The sequence below is a fragment of the Sceloporus occidentalis genome, unplaced genomic scaffold, assembly GCF_023333645.1.
Source record: "Sceloporus occidentalis isolate IW3139 unplaced genomic scaffold, rSceOcc1.0.p SCAF_193, whole genome shotgun sequence".
NCBI classification, from domain to species: domain Eukaryota; kingdom Metazoa; phylum Chordata; class Lepidosauria; order Squamata; family Phrynosomatidae; genus Sceloporus; species Sceloporus occidentalis.
In genome coordinates this window covers 892,349-907,097 of record NW_028317173.1, presented here as the reverse complement: position 1 = coordinate 907,097, position 14,749 = coordinate 892,349, and the positions used below count along the sequence as shown (strand labels likewise).

The window sequence follows — 14,749 nt, the reverse complement described above, 5'->3', positions numbered from 1 at the left end:
AGCTGGCGATTAATGTCTTCTTCTCAGCAGACCTTAGAGTACATAGGACATCGGTGAGCAAGACGGTTATAAGAATTCGTGGAGACGCGTGAGACTTGCCCCATATTTGCTCTCTAATTATCCTTCAATTGAGCTTTCAAAAGGTTGGGAGGGCTACGTTTTGCCAGCCCAGGGGCTATACTTAACAAAGCAATTTATCAGCGTACGGATCACATATTTAATGACAGATGGTTCCTTTCAAATACCCCAGACAACGTTTATAGATCTGACATCCCTGGAAAAATAAATTGGAAACTAGCATACTTGAAAGTCCAAAATATCCACAAAGCCGGGCGATAGCAATAATCTATATTTCTTCTACACACCTTAATTTCTCTTAATGATTTTACTTGGCCTGAACAAATACCAAAGGTGAGGCACGTCTTAAATTTGTGACTTATTTCTTCAAATATTTTGTTGACTGCAACATCTCCAGGAGATGTTTCTGCAAGCCGAGTATTGAGATGTGGGCTGTTCAAACACATTATTCGTCATTCCTGCAGACCACAAGAATTAATGTTATTAGCTATGTCAATAACATTTTTCTCTTGCATGAGTCAAAAAACAATAGCGCCATTCATATAATATATTCTTACTATGTAAATGAGGATGAAGTTTTTGTAAAATGTGTAGGTTTATTTTTTGGTAAGGGAAGAGATTGCAGGGGAAGATTCCCAACCAGTTGCCAAGATGAACTGCATTAAAAACTAGTTCCAGAAGACAAACCAATGTCAATATATAGATAATATAATTAAATGCATGCATTTGAGGTGAAGGTGGCAAGTTACTGTAGATTATCCAGCTGTCCAAATGTAAAATTAAATTTTCTTATAAGATTATAAAACAACCCCCCAAAATCTGAATATAAACTTAGGAAAAAAAGAAAAAGCCTGAATATAAGACGACCCTAAAGGAAAAAAGTTTTACCAATAAATGTTAATTCATGTAAACTATTTTTTTCAATAAAAGCTATGATTGAGAAAAATATTTTTTTTGTTTTTACCGTATTTGCTCGATTATAAGACGACCCTGATTATAAGACGACCCCCCAAAATCTGAATATTAACTTAGGAAAAAAGAAAAAGCCTGAATATAAGACGACCCTAAAGGAAAAAAGTTTTACCAGTAAATGTTAATTCATGTAAACTATTTTTTTTAATAAAAGCTATGATTGAGAAAAATATTTTTTTTGTTTTTATTTCTTGTATTTTCCAGCCTGTCCCCCAGTTACGCACATCTGCCCCCAGGCTTGCCACACCAATATGGCACTGTGGCCCATGATATGCCTTTTAACCCTCTATATGCCACTGTGCCCCATGGTATGCCTTTTGACCCCCTATATGCCACTCTGCCTCCAGAAATGCCTTATACCCCTATATCCCATTCTGGCATTTAGGGGGTTAAAATGCATATTATGGGGCAGAGTGGCATATAGGGAGGTATAAGGCATTTCAGGAGGCAGAGTGGCATTAAGGGAGTTAAAAGGCATTGTATAGAGCACTCTGCTTCCAGAAATGCCTTATACCCCTATATGCCACTCTGGCATTTAGGGGGTTAAAAGGCATATTATGGGGCAGAGTGGCATATAGGGAGGTATAAGGCATTTCAGGAGGCAGAGTGCTCTATTAAATGCCCCCTTAACGCCACTCCAGAAATGCCCTATGCCCCCATTTAACTAACACACACACACACACACACTCTCTCCCCCCCCTCCCCTCCCCTCTCCTCTCCTCTCTCCTCTCTCCCCTCTCAGCCCTCTCTTACCGGTGCTTCCAGCCGGGGCAGCGGGTTGACGTCGCCTTCTGCTGCAGCCGGAAGGAGGTGGAGTTGGCAGCGGGGGTTTGTATGCGTCCGTCGCGTATACTTTCCCCGGCTGTCAGAGATCAGAGATCTCTGACAGTCGGGGAAGGTCTACGCGACGGACGCAGACAACCCCCGCTGCTAGCCACACCTCCTTCCGGCTGCAGCGGACGTTGTCTACGCGGATCGCGTAGACGTCAACCCGCTGCCCCGGCAATACAGCAGGAAGCACCGGTAAGTGTGTGTATGATGGGGGGGGGTGAGACAGGAGGATCCAGGTCCCCTGCAGCGGTGCGGGGGATCTGGATCTTAGTCTCCTAATCAGACTCTATTTGAGGTCTGATTAGAAGACGACCCCGATTAGAAGACGAGGGGTATTTTTCAGAGCATTTGCTCTGAAAAAAACCTCGTCTTATAATCGAGCAAATACGGTATTTCCTTGTATTTTCCAATCTGTCCCCCAGTTACGCACATCTGCCCCCAGGCTTGCCACACCAATATGGCACTGCGGCCCATGATATGCCTTTTAACCCTCTATATGCCACTGTGCCCCATGGTATGCCTTTTGACCCCCTATGTGCCACTCTGCCTCCAGAAATGCCTTATACCCCTATATCCCATTCTGGCATTTAGGGGGTTAAAATGCATATTATGGGGCAGAGTGGCATATAGGGAGGTGTAAGGCATTTCAGGAGGCAGAGTGCTCTATTAAATGCCCCCTTAACGCCACTCTGCCTCCTGAAATGCCTTATAACTCCCTATATGTTATGCGGGACCTAGGACAACACGGATTATGCACCCACAATGCAGAGACGGTAGCGTAGCACAGCACAACGGGTATTGGAAGTTCCACAGTCGAGGCAGGCAGCACAGGAGCAAGGTCAATATACAAGCCGAAGTCGGGGCAGGCAGCACAGGATCAAGGTTAATATACAAGCCAAAGTCGGGGCAGGCAGCACAGAATCGAAGTCAGAAAACAAAGCCAAGGTCAGGAACACGTAGATCAATCAGAATAACTCACGATAACCCAGAGATACACAACAGAGACTCTTTGAACGGGCAATGAACTAATGGGACAGGGGGTTTAAATAGGAAGAATGGCGGGAAACACCATAGCAACCAAAGGGAAACAACAAAGGAAGACGTCATCGCGACCGGCGCACATTAATGGCGTCAGCGCGAACAATAAATAAACAAACCGGCATCTGCGTGTGCTACACCCGCGAGCGCCGCGGGTGTGCCACATCGGCAGATGCCGCCGAAGTCGAGCCCCGCGAACGAGTCGCGGCAACCCGCTCATAACCCTGCGAGTGCCGCCGACTCGTCGCGGCGGCTCGCTCATGACCACTGGCGCGTCGTGGGCGTGCCACGGCGGCTCGCATGTTATCATGCGTCCGCCGTGGGCGCGCCGCATCGACGTGCCCCTCCGTCCGTGCCGCGCGCACAGTGCACCGAGAAGACGTGCCCGCGGCACGTCCTCTCAGTGTACGTGCCGCTGGCACGTCACACTGAGGGGACGGGAGCGCGTCAGCGCGCAAGCGCCGCCCACCAGCGGCAGACCGGCGAGGGACCGCGGCGGACACGGCAGGTATGACACTATATGCCACTCTGCCCCATAATATGCCTTTTAACCCCCTAAGTGCCAGAGTGGCATATAGGGGTATAAGGCATTCCAGAAATGCCCTATGCCCCCATTTAACACACACACACACGCACACACACACACACACACACTTACCGGTGCTTCCAATTTCCTGCTGTATTGCCGGGGCAGCGGGTTGACGTCTCCTTCCGCTGCAGCCGGAAGGAGGTGGAGTTGGCAGCGGGGGTTTGTCTGCGTCCGTCGCGCATACCTTCCCCGGCTGTGGGGAACTCTGATCTCTGACAGTCGGGGAAGGAATGCGCGACGGACGCAGACAACCCCCGCTGCTAGCCACACCTCCTTCCGGCTGCAGCGGATATTGTTTACGCGGATCGCGTAGACGTCAACCCGCTGCCCCGACAATACAGCAGGAAGCACCGGTAAGTGTGTGTGGGGGGGGGTGTTAAATGGGAGGGGGGACAGGAGGATCCAGGTCCCCTGCAGCGGTGCGGGGGATCTGGATCTTAGTCTCATAATCAGAGCTCTATTTGAGGTCTGATTAGAAGACGACCCCGATTAGAAGACGTCCTCGTCTTATAATCGAGCAAATACGGTATATATATATAGTTTCATATAGTTAAACAATATCACTTTTTTAATAGATAAAAAATAGTTTAATTAAAAATGGGTCTGATAAAGGAATATACCTTCATTGCTGACTGTAAATGTTCAGTAAGAATAAAGATAGAGGCTCCATGAAAATAGGTAACCAGCTAATATTGCAGAAAGGGCTTGAATCAACAAGAATATAATTCTTGCCCCTTTTTTTTAATTAAGGTTCATAACAAGAGATCATTTAGGATTTAAGATTATTGCCCCAAATAAAAAAAAATCTTGGACACATCGCTTTACTGGAGCTCCAGAAAGGGGCATGAAATTTCAACGGCTAACATTCCATGGAATGCTGGGAAGTCAGTGTCCTAAACGTGTGTTTGCCCATCGGGCCGGCTGCCTCCTGGCTAACGTTTTCCATGCTGTATCTGCCCACGAGAAAAACTGTGGTGTAGAGTGAGGAGCAAATGTTCTGCTTTTAAGAAGGCAAAACCTTGTTTTGCATAATGTAGGGATACCACCTACAGGCCAAATGAAATTATTATAGCCATGCTTGATTCTCATTACAGGCAGGGTTGCCCTTTTTTAGCCAAAATTGTAATGCTATTACTCCAATTGAGTTATAAATGGCAATACACTTTTTGGTCAAGTCCTAACTTGATGGCAACATTAATCATAAATTAAATATCTAACCCAACAAAGGAACTATGCTTCTTTATCTTTACCCTTTTCCTTTTTTTGTTTTATTCTAATAATAAGTGGCATTCAATAACATTTCACAATCATTCATTCGCCTTGACATACAGGTGTGTGTAATATATGAATGCAGTGAGTGAGGGGGTGCACTGCAGAGGTCAGTGCAATGGAGAACTTAGGGATGGGGTACCTGGAGCCACAAGTAAAGGGTCCTCGCATGGAACTGCCATTAACATTACACCAAATCAGGTTATTCTATGTGGCTACAGGTGACAGCTTGACCTTGGTTAGCATATACGTTGTGTGAGAACATACAGGTGCTTATTGAAGCTCGTGTTACTATGGGGAGGCTAAGACTTAAGACACAACACAAAGTCGAAAAGAAAAATCTATTTACATAAGCCAAAGGGGTGGCGGACTTTGGTGCTTTTTTCTTATAATATTCACAATTGCCATATTCTTATTTTCTTATAATATCCACAATTCTGAAATGATTGTGAAAGGTGCCACAATCCGATGACAGCGCCCAAGCTTTGGCGTAGACTGAGCAGACATCTCATAGCCTTGGCAGTGAACACTCCAGAGAGTGATGCAGTTCATAACAACAATATATTATTGCCGCTTGGTTGAATTAGAGGTAAAAGCAGCAGAAATACTTTAATATAAACTAAAAGGTTGAAAAAAGCTGATATTTTCCCTTTCTATTTTACTAATTCAAGAAGTTTGGCTTTTTAACAAAAGCAGGTAAACGAGAGAGACGCAGAAAATGTTACATTTTGAAACCGCAGCACTTTTCTGGTCGCTGGGGCTTTATTTAAGTCGTGGTATTCAAGTGTTGGGTGAACACCTAAGATTAATCACATTCCTGGGTATTCGCTGGACTTAGCACAGCAGCTTAACTCTCTTGACACATGGATCGATGCTCTGGTTAATGCAAAATCCACTGACAGCTGCTCTGAAGTGAGAGACGTGAACCTCGGGCTCAGGTACGACCTGCCCCACTTCAATTCACCTCCCGAGTTCACTCGAAGGCAATGGGGAATCAGATCACTGTTGCTTAGTGAATAATGAATTCACAGAACACTGTGGAGCCGAGTGCACTGAGAGTTGGTCCTGATCTGCTTTAACCCACGCTTACTTTTAAATATCTAAATAGGTGTTAAAAGTCTGACTTCAGTAAAAGTGTTTGTAGATAATCAGAATACACTTACTATACAAATTATTACTACTATTATTATAATAGTACAATTATTATTATTATTATTCGTACAATTCTAATTAGTGTTCTATTAAGTGTTTACGTATAAAAAACTATAGCTGGAATATAAACACAAGAGGAGGGTGGCGCGTTTTATGCTGTAAACCATGAAAATGCCATTAGACTCAAACTCCCATTACGCTCATTCAGCCCCCGTCCCCACACGTTGAAGGCCATTAATGCATCTGAACGTCTCACAGCAAAGTCAAGTCAATTTGTTTTCTATATTTTGGAGAAGCCACAACTTTTTTTTTTTTTTTTTTACCAAGAAAAGATGATTGCAACAAAGCGAACAAAGTCATTCTAATAATATCTGCGTGTTCATAATATTTATTTATTCTATTTAACAATGTACCTTTCTCAACCTAAAGAAGCCTATCCCTCCCATGTAGCAAATGATATGCCTTGCTGGCCTTGCAGTGATGATGATGTTTATGCTGATGATGTTAATAAATACTACATTTATTAAACTTTATATTTTGTTGCGTTGTAAATACAAAATTACAAATTTTACTTAAATTGCCAGCTTGTTCTACATCTTCCCAAATATTAAATGTCTTGCTTAATCAGGAGCATTGCGTGAAAATAAATACATTAACTAAAAATAAAGCGTACGTCTTACCCCCAAAATACAGATAGAAGTATTTTTGTACATTTTTTATTTCTAACTAATGGGTAACGCATATTGTTACTGAGCACGGATCCACTAAAAGCGGCTATACTAATAAATCCTATGAAAAACGATAACATTCAGGGTCAATATTTATTTGTAGAATAAAAACAGAGAAATTAATGAATAATAAATCGATATATAGATTTTTTTTTCCCAAGGATGGATACCGAGTTTCTGAGCCATTCTTGTAAAAACACCTAATGTCGTGCGTGGAAAAGGCAACAGGTGTGAAAAGTTATACGAAGAGAAAAGAAACTTGATTGGGAGCTGAAAGCCAATACGGAAATGGCCAAAAAAATAAATAAAATAAAACAAATAAAAATATATATAAAACAACACAAAAAATGCTACGAGCCGCACCTACCGTGTAATGCTGCTGCATTGGGTCACTTATGTACAGCATCTTAGCCCTCCTGGAATACAAGTACAGTATGGAAATGTCCCAGCTGAGAATTCATGGGGTCACAGAGGTGGGTAATAGAGTCGATGAGGAAGAAGACATGTAGACGTGAAACAGGTGCGCAGCTGAAGTGCCTGTGTTGGCGAGGATGCTGTGGTACATGTAAGCAGTTTGTAGACTTTCTATTTTTTTTTTTTTCTTCCGATCTCCCTTGGTTCTGTCAACCAGCTGCATCCAACAACAAACGTGGTTCCTCCCCGTTTTTCATTTCCTCATGACTATTCATTAAACCACAGGGCAGGCTCAGGCTTGCCCGGTGATGTATTGGACTGCACCAAGTGCCCCACCGAGGGGAAACTGGGGTCCTACTTTATTATTAAGCCCAAACATGGTTTAATTCCGTAAAGCTGGATTCTGGCACTCAGGAAGGCTTCTGCCTAATACGCGTGTAACTAAAACTTAGCATCAGGGGATACGCTGGCTTTTGCGGGAGCCGAGAGAGCGGAAAGTTTTTATTTGTTCCTTGGTTTTACTGTCAAGGTAACATCAATATGTTTCATTTACAAGCCAAGGATTGGGAGACACAGGGTTTAACTCTATGGTTCGGTGACACTTGAGGTTAGTTCTATGGGTAACATGAGCCACCTTGTTGAAATGTCACATTAAAGGACTCTTTTGAGACATTAACTACTAATTGATAGAGTTTATAGGAAGGGAGTTGGGTTTTTAATAAATAAAATAATTATATTCACGGTGACCTAAGGTACATTGACCAGCAAGCCTTGACATTGACTTTAACGCCTAAAAATGAATGGATAAAGAGAATAATTTGATTGAAGCCCTGCTGGATACATTTCTCTGTAGACAATCCCATAAAGACGATGCATGATCAGGATAGTTCTATTATCTAAGCCGAGATGTATATGTGAGCAAACCTACGTAACTAAGGTCCAATCCGAGAAGAGGTTTGTCCTGAGGATCAACATTTCCCAAAATTCCATTCTTGTTCACAAATTCTAAAGCAGTCAGTGCTTTTGTTCAGCAGGGTCACCGTGTTTCCATGAGCACCGTGTCTGACCTCAACATGCAACGGATATCAATGACATCATACACAGCAGGGGAAGAGCCGAGGAACATGCAATACCCAGGCTGAACTGGAACCATTTGTACGACACATTCTGTATAGCAATACTTGCACAAAGTCCATATTATCTAATAAAACTAATTATCATAAAAAATGTTTGCTGCAGTATCAAATCTTTAAATTCCTCAATGTAGCAAAATAATCTAAAGCAAGCATTACAATCCAACTCTAAGACCAGAATACACAACTGGGTTTGGAGCTTTTGTTTAATAAAGATAATAATGAGCAGAATAAACTAGATAAATAATATTTATGTTGATACAAAATGGCCACATTTTTTAAAATTTGCGTAAAGAGAGAATTTTTCAAAAATGCTGAGAAAGAAATCGGCCATTTCTAATTATGCAAATATTTTTCCTGATGTAAAGACTTAAACCTTAATCAGCCGTTGGTCTCGTCTTAGTTTCAGGAGCCATGTGCCGATCCTATACATGTTTAAATTTATCCCATGTATGTTTAAGCCTCATGCTGAGACCAAGAGAAAGCCAGGTGAGTTGGACTCAACAGCTCCTGGGAGAAATCTATGTGGCTCTCAGCGTGTTTTAGCACATCACAGAACATTGAATGAAATCCAAAGTTTTCTTCATTTTATATCATTTTCAGCAATTTATTAATTATATTAAGAAATGAAAACAGAAATCTATGTAATTTTTATTGAACTCTTCTAAAGATCCAACACAATTCCATATTGTGCAGCCTTAGTGCTCACTTTTGGATATATGCAGCACCCATACTGGTTTAGATTTCCTAAAGACGTTAGAGGCAATGAGGCACCGAATGCCCATCATGTACTCCATTAAATTATGTTTCCACAAATGTTTTCGTCATATATAAGATATTTGGAAATTATCCCTGTTCAGATGACACGGGGATACCAGGGGGTTGAAAAATGATACTCCATGTAAATGTATGTCCACTGCCATTTATTTCTATAGGTATAATTTATGTATTCATTTCTATATCATATTATTAATTTATATATTATAGGTATTATATATGCTTTATAGTAGATGGTCAGTACGATACACCTTATCTATAAGATTTAGAAAAGGTGTTTGAGTTGGACGTATTGGATACGCAGTCACAGTGAGAATGTCACAGCTGAGGGTGTAAAGAAGCTGCAATCAAAGGCTTGGCTTGGTCTATAATTAGTATTCTGCTCGGCAGCTGATCCTTCTGCTTTACTTCTGCCAACAGTGAAAACAAAGCCCGATGAAAGTAAGAAAGCCAAGCATTGAGGTGGGAGTCTCTGGTTACAGCGCTGGAGACAATCAGGCCGACCAAAAGAAAGCTGAAGGGAGATCAAAAGAGAGATCTGGGTCCACCTGAACGTTTCTCGACACTTTCTTTCCCCCCCTCTGATCTCTTTCATCAAGTTCTGCGGTTTCTATGATGTATATTTTCCAACATACACAGATGTATACAATATGTATATATTCATAAACACATTTACAAAAGATATGTGTAGATATCATCAAAATGCTAAATCACTATGTTCCTGTGAAATGAACTATATGTAGTTGTAGAATTTCTTCAGTCACGTGATAACTAGAGACCGGTTAGTCCCAGAAGTGATGCAAATCAGGTCATCAAACTTGACCCAAGCTGGTCTTCTGTTGTGAAGTGAATCACCGTGATATGAAAGTATTCAGACCCTGTACACGTATCCTGATAACACACACAGCATCATTATAAACAGGAAGGATCTGATGAGCCGATCCTCTGAAATACTAAACTTTGGGCTTTTTTGAGTCAGAGGTTGATCCCGCCGGTTTTCCTGCATGGCTAACTAGAAATATACCATCAATCGCAATTTTTTAGTCCTGATGGTACGACTGACCCATCTGTTATGCGATATTTTGGATGGTGCTGTGCTGACCTCCCACCTATTCCTTGCTATTATCTCTCCCTCCATGCCAGCAGCTGCGCGTTCTACCCAAGCCAATGGGTGCCAATGGGTCACTTTAGGTGTTCTGCGTTTTGGGGAAGATATTCTCTGCCTGATACCATGTACAACCCACTATGGGTGGACAGACACCCTGCATATTTTCATATATTCTTTTGAAAAGTGATACTTTGTATCGAAAGTTTTGCTATATTTAGTTTAGTAGAACACTTCTCATCAATGAATGGCCTTGGATAGGATTCCGTTGGTTATCTCACTGGAAAGATATGGCACCTATTATTATATTTGTGGAACTCATTACATACTGGGTACTTTATAAGGTTTATGAAGATATAGCCCATTGCTTTCAGCATTCAACATTCTTACCAAAGCAGACGACAAAGTGGGTTATTCTCTGAGTAATCTGGTACATGTTTCTTGTGGTTATCTGCCAGTTCTGCGTGTTTCAGCAGAACCACTTTAGAATTCTTAATTTATGTTACTGCCAAAATATTTCATGCTTAGGCATGGTTATCCATACATTATTATATTATACTACAAATATGCATGTATGTCTGACATGAGAAAACTGCATGCTGAACATTGAATACCTCTGCACTCCAACTACAAACATAGGAAATATTAAAAACAATATGCGTAAGGACCAGTCCTGGATCAAGTATTGTCTGTGTATACTAGAAATCCAAAACATATTGTCATGATCCACTCTGGGGATTTAAATCTAGAACTCCCAGTGAGAAAAGGGAGATTCTATGACCTGGTGTACAATGTATCACTGGTTCACATTACAGATTTCTTGTTTAGGACATTCGTATGAATTAACAAAATTGGCAAATTCCGTTAAAATTTAAATTTTGCACGAATCTAAATGCACAAGTCTACCGTTTACAAGAAAAGAGAAGAGAGTGTAACTAAGGACTTGTATTATCTAATAATTAATGTGGACATTTTACCAAATTCATAATTCAGATGGGCTCCATGTATACATCTGGACAAGCGAAGTCTCAGGCCTCGGAAACTTTTGTTACTGCGCATCTTATTCTACCAATATGGTGCTCGCGACTAAAAGGAATCACCAATAAAGACTCAAACTGAGTCGTTTTTAGCAATCAGATAGCAGTTTTTGTGGTCATTAGATCAAATATCTGTGAGCACTTTTGGTAATGTTTTCTAGATCTCATATCAAAGAGAACAATATCTGCTTGTACCCCATAAACGTGTGCCGTCCTCCAGCCTGCAGAGGACAGTACTGTTCAGTCCGCACTAAGTAAAAGGCACGCTTACCATGAGAGACTCATTCATGTTTCTCATTTGGTAAATATCCATGCTGACCTCTGTACGGTTGGAAGCTTCACTATTTGAATGACTTGACTGAGGGAGATCAAAATATGTACCATCCGGTTCCCTGACAACAAGAAAAAAACAATGCAGGTTAATATTAGAGATTGGTTATAAAACACACATTATTAGAATCATGTAGGGGCATCGTGATGTCACAACACAATATGTATAGTGTTCTAGTATAAGTTTTTTTGGGTGTTATTTTGCATCAGGAGACCTTCACCAGATATGGGGACCGTGACTGTTGGCTAAAACTATTAATACCGCTTAGCGCAGGTTAATATGGCTCTGGCGTCTATATCTCATTTAGTGCCAATTTCTTCATTTTTGTTATGTACCAAGAGCACATTTTATAAAATGACTTACAGGGTACTCCAGAGATGTTCAAACGTGGTCCCTTCATCAGCTGGAGCAGACTGGGACATCTTCACAGAAGGGGAATCAGACAAAGGATATATGACTCTGTGATCAAAACACACATATAGTTAGCAGTATATGCAATGACATCAGCTCACCTCAATGAAAACCCACACTTTTTCCAGTTGTATGTAAATGTTAAGCTTAACCAATCATTACGGGAAACAACTGAGAGTGAATGTTGGTTACATTGCCTTGGGTTCACACTTAGTCCCTTTTCTTTTCTTTTCGGATAACATTGTTTCCATTCCCAGTTCCAGGCAGAGAACACTGTATCCCATTGGTGGAAACCTGGCGTGTCTAACGTATTGTGGTTTATACAGTTGGTGCCAGCGGCACATCATTGGATTTATCTCCACTTGCTTCCTGACGTTCCGTGCTCATATAGTCGTACCTACACTGGATCCTGATGCTCTCATTCCCACACTAGACCTCCAAGGATAGCGCTCAAGAACAACCCTTAACATGTGGTTAGGACAACATGAGATTGGGGGGAGGCAAGAACCATAACCATAACCTACAATTTAATCTACAATTAATCAGGACACCATAAAGAGCTGTTTGTATTTGTACAGCTCGGTAGGTTTTATGATATTTTGGACAAATCTGTTGGATAAAAATGTTTGGGGTTTTTTTAGTAAAATATTACCAGCATGCATTTGCCCTCTTCTTGGATGCTAGTTTTGTGCATCTTTTTAAATCTATGTTTTTAAACGGTCCCATAAGAAGTACATTTTGATGTGAAATTAGGAATATCTTAAAACTACTGAAATATAACAACTTGATCCATAGACGCTTTCACTGCAGTCCTGATTAACATAAAGTGTTTTTGTCTCTGTTATGGACATTTAATACAGTACTGAGTTAAAAGTGATGGCAGAAAGTTTGATTCTGTGGGCATCTAATTACATTAGCACTGCCGTTTGTCCCTTGTTTTATGATTTAGTAAAGCTAATGTTAATTGCATAAGATTAATAATTAATCGTGCAGTTGTTAGATGCTTCCAGTGAATCCTAATCCACGCATCTCGGCTCCATAATGATTAAAGCGGTGTGAGTACAACTCTGCTGGAGTCAATTACATTAAATTGTTACCACTTCCTTCCTGGGCTCTTTTCTCAACTCAGACATCACCGAAGCCTCTAGAGGTCTTCAACATGTGGAATAGTGAATTAGAAGTTGCATTTCCCTTCGTAAAATGTGCCAAGTTTGACAAGCCTAGGCCTGCCCAGTACTGGACGCCAGAGGGATTATATGTCACATTATTATCTTCATATCGTACGTACAAAGCGCATGTTGGACTGACAAGAGTCTTCTGATTGGAAGACTTCACGACACGTTGTAGTAGAGTTTAGCTGCCAGTGTGCGACTGGGTGTCATTAGTTTACCATATTTACATAGATGAGGATTTATGACAGAATAGTGGATTGGCAAAACTGGCAATAAGGCATATACAGTAAATCATGTGTATCCATTTAGACTGTTTGTTTTTTGTTTTTGGTTTTTTTTAAACATGTAACAAATATATATTTTCTTTTACTGATTAGTATTTGTGTTATAAATGCAGCCAGAAGAACCCTATAGAGCATATAAAGTCCCACCTTAAATTTTTTAAGGTTTATGATTATTTTTATTCAGGGATTTCACATTTATTTGTCAACACTGGGAAAAATGCCAATGCAAAATATTAAAGGTGAAACCAATGGAATGTTGATTGATTGGATTGATTGGATCTTTTTTGCTGGTGACATGAACTAATTTATAAAATGGCACGTGGGGTCATTTTGTATAGATAGCTGCTAGAAATGAATTGCCTCAAAAACAGGTAAATGTTATCCAACCTGCTTTACAGGTGTAGTATGCAGTATGTCATTTAGTGCATTCTGCGCTCTCAGTGTACTCTGCTGCCACCTCTGGGCACTGACTGGTACTGCACAGATATGGGAATAGTGCGCATTAAGCAGTTGTGCCAAGCCATATATAATCAGGCCTTAGTGACACTGTAGCTTATAGAATTGTTCTAACTTCTAACACAATCAACCATAACAGTCTGTGTTAATTACTGTGTTATCTGAAGCATTAAACTTGAGATTTTTTTAAATGACCGAATGATTTGTTCCTCCATAGGAAATGGAAATGGTTGTTGTTGTTGTTGCTACGCAAGCATCACTTCCCTGGAGGTAAATGGAAAACAGGTTTTGCTCAACCTTAGGCCAGGATAGTGCTATCAGTGGAACTGGAAAGGTTGGCAACTATGACATAACTACATGCATCTCGATCAGTCACTCTGTCCTTCCAACATTCAGGGGCAATGATGGATTATCCATCAGGCACACTAGGAACATGAGTAGGGGCCCCAAGCTCTTGGGGACCCTGGTGCTCTAATTGGTAATCTGTCGATGCATCATCACCAGCCAAGTAGAGATAGTTGCAATGTGCAGGCTACTGTAGTTGGGTGCCAGGCTCTCACATTATGCGACCCTACATAGTCCCTCCATCTAGCCAAGGAATTTACACCAAATTCTGCAAATATTACTAGGTTTTTAGAATTATACAAAAAGATTGAAACCCCATTAAAAAAGAATATTCTGCAAAACACGCAAGTGATGAACAATGAGAAACATGAATTCAAATATACTTGTGCTAATCCGTTACTTAACACCGAGAGTTGCCTGCATTCCGTAATAAAGTGGAGCGACGCGGGCCACGTAATTCAGGCTTTAAAGAGAGAGAAAAGAATTCCCCAAAGTGAATGTATAATAAATACATGTACACACACTACTGTTCAAAAGTTTGGGGTCATTTAGCTGTTTTCATGGAAAACGAGGACATTTCTAGACATTCACATTGCAAAACGGGTTTTCTAACGATCAATTAGTCTG

The 14,749-nt window shown here is 41.0% G+C and overlaps 1 protein-coding gene across 2 annotated transcripts in view; it reads right to left on the bottom strand.

Annotated features, from left to right (window-relative positions):
- The window catches only part of LOC149278359 (tumor protein p73-like), a 37,447-nt gene extending 25,571 nt beyond the window's left edge, over positions 1-11,876 (bottom strand). The window contains exons 1-2 of one of the 2 annotated variants that reach the window (XM_089502082.1): positions 11,818-11,876; positions 11,395-11,515 (exon numbers count right to left, since the gene is read on the bottom strand). In XM_089502082.1, the coding sequence (XP_089358208.1) occupies positions 11,395-11,515; positions 11,818-11,876 (180 nt within the window). The remainder of the gene's footprint in view (positions 1-11,394; positions 11,516-11,817) is intronic. The other variant, XM_089502083.1, reaches the window with a different exon arrangement.
- Between the last annotated feature and the right edge of the window lie 2,873 nt (positions 11,877-14,749).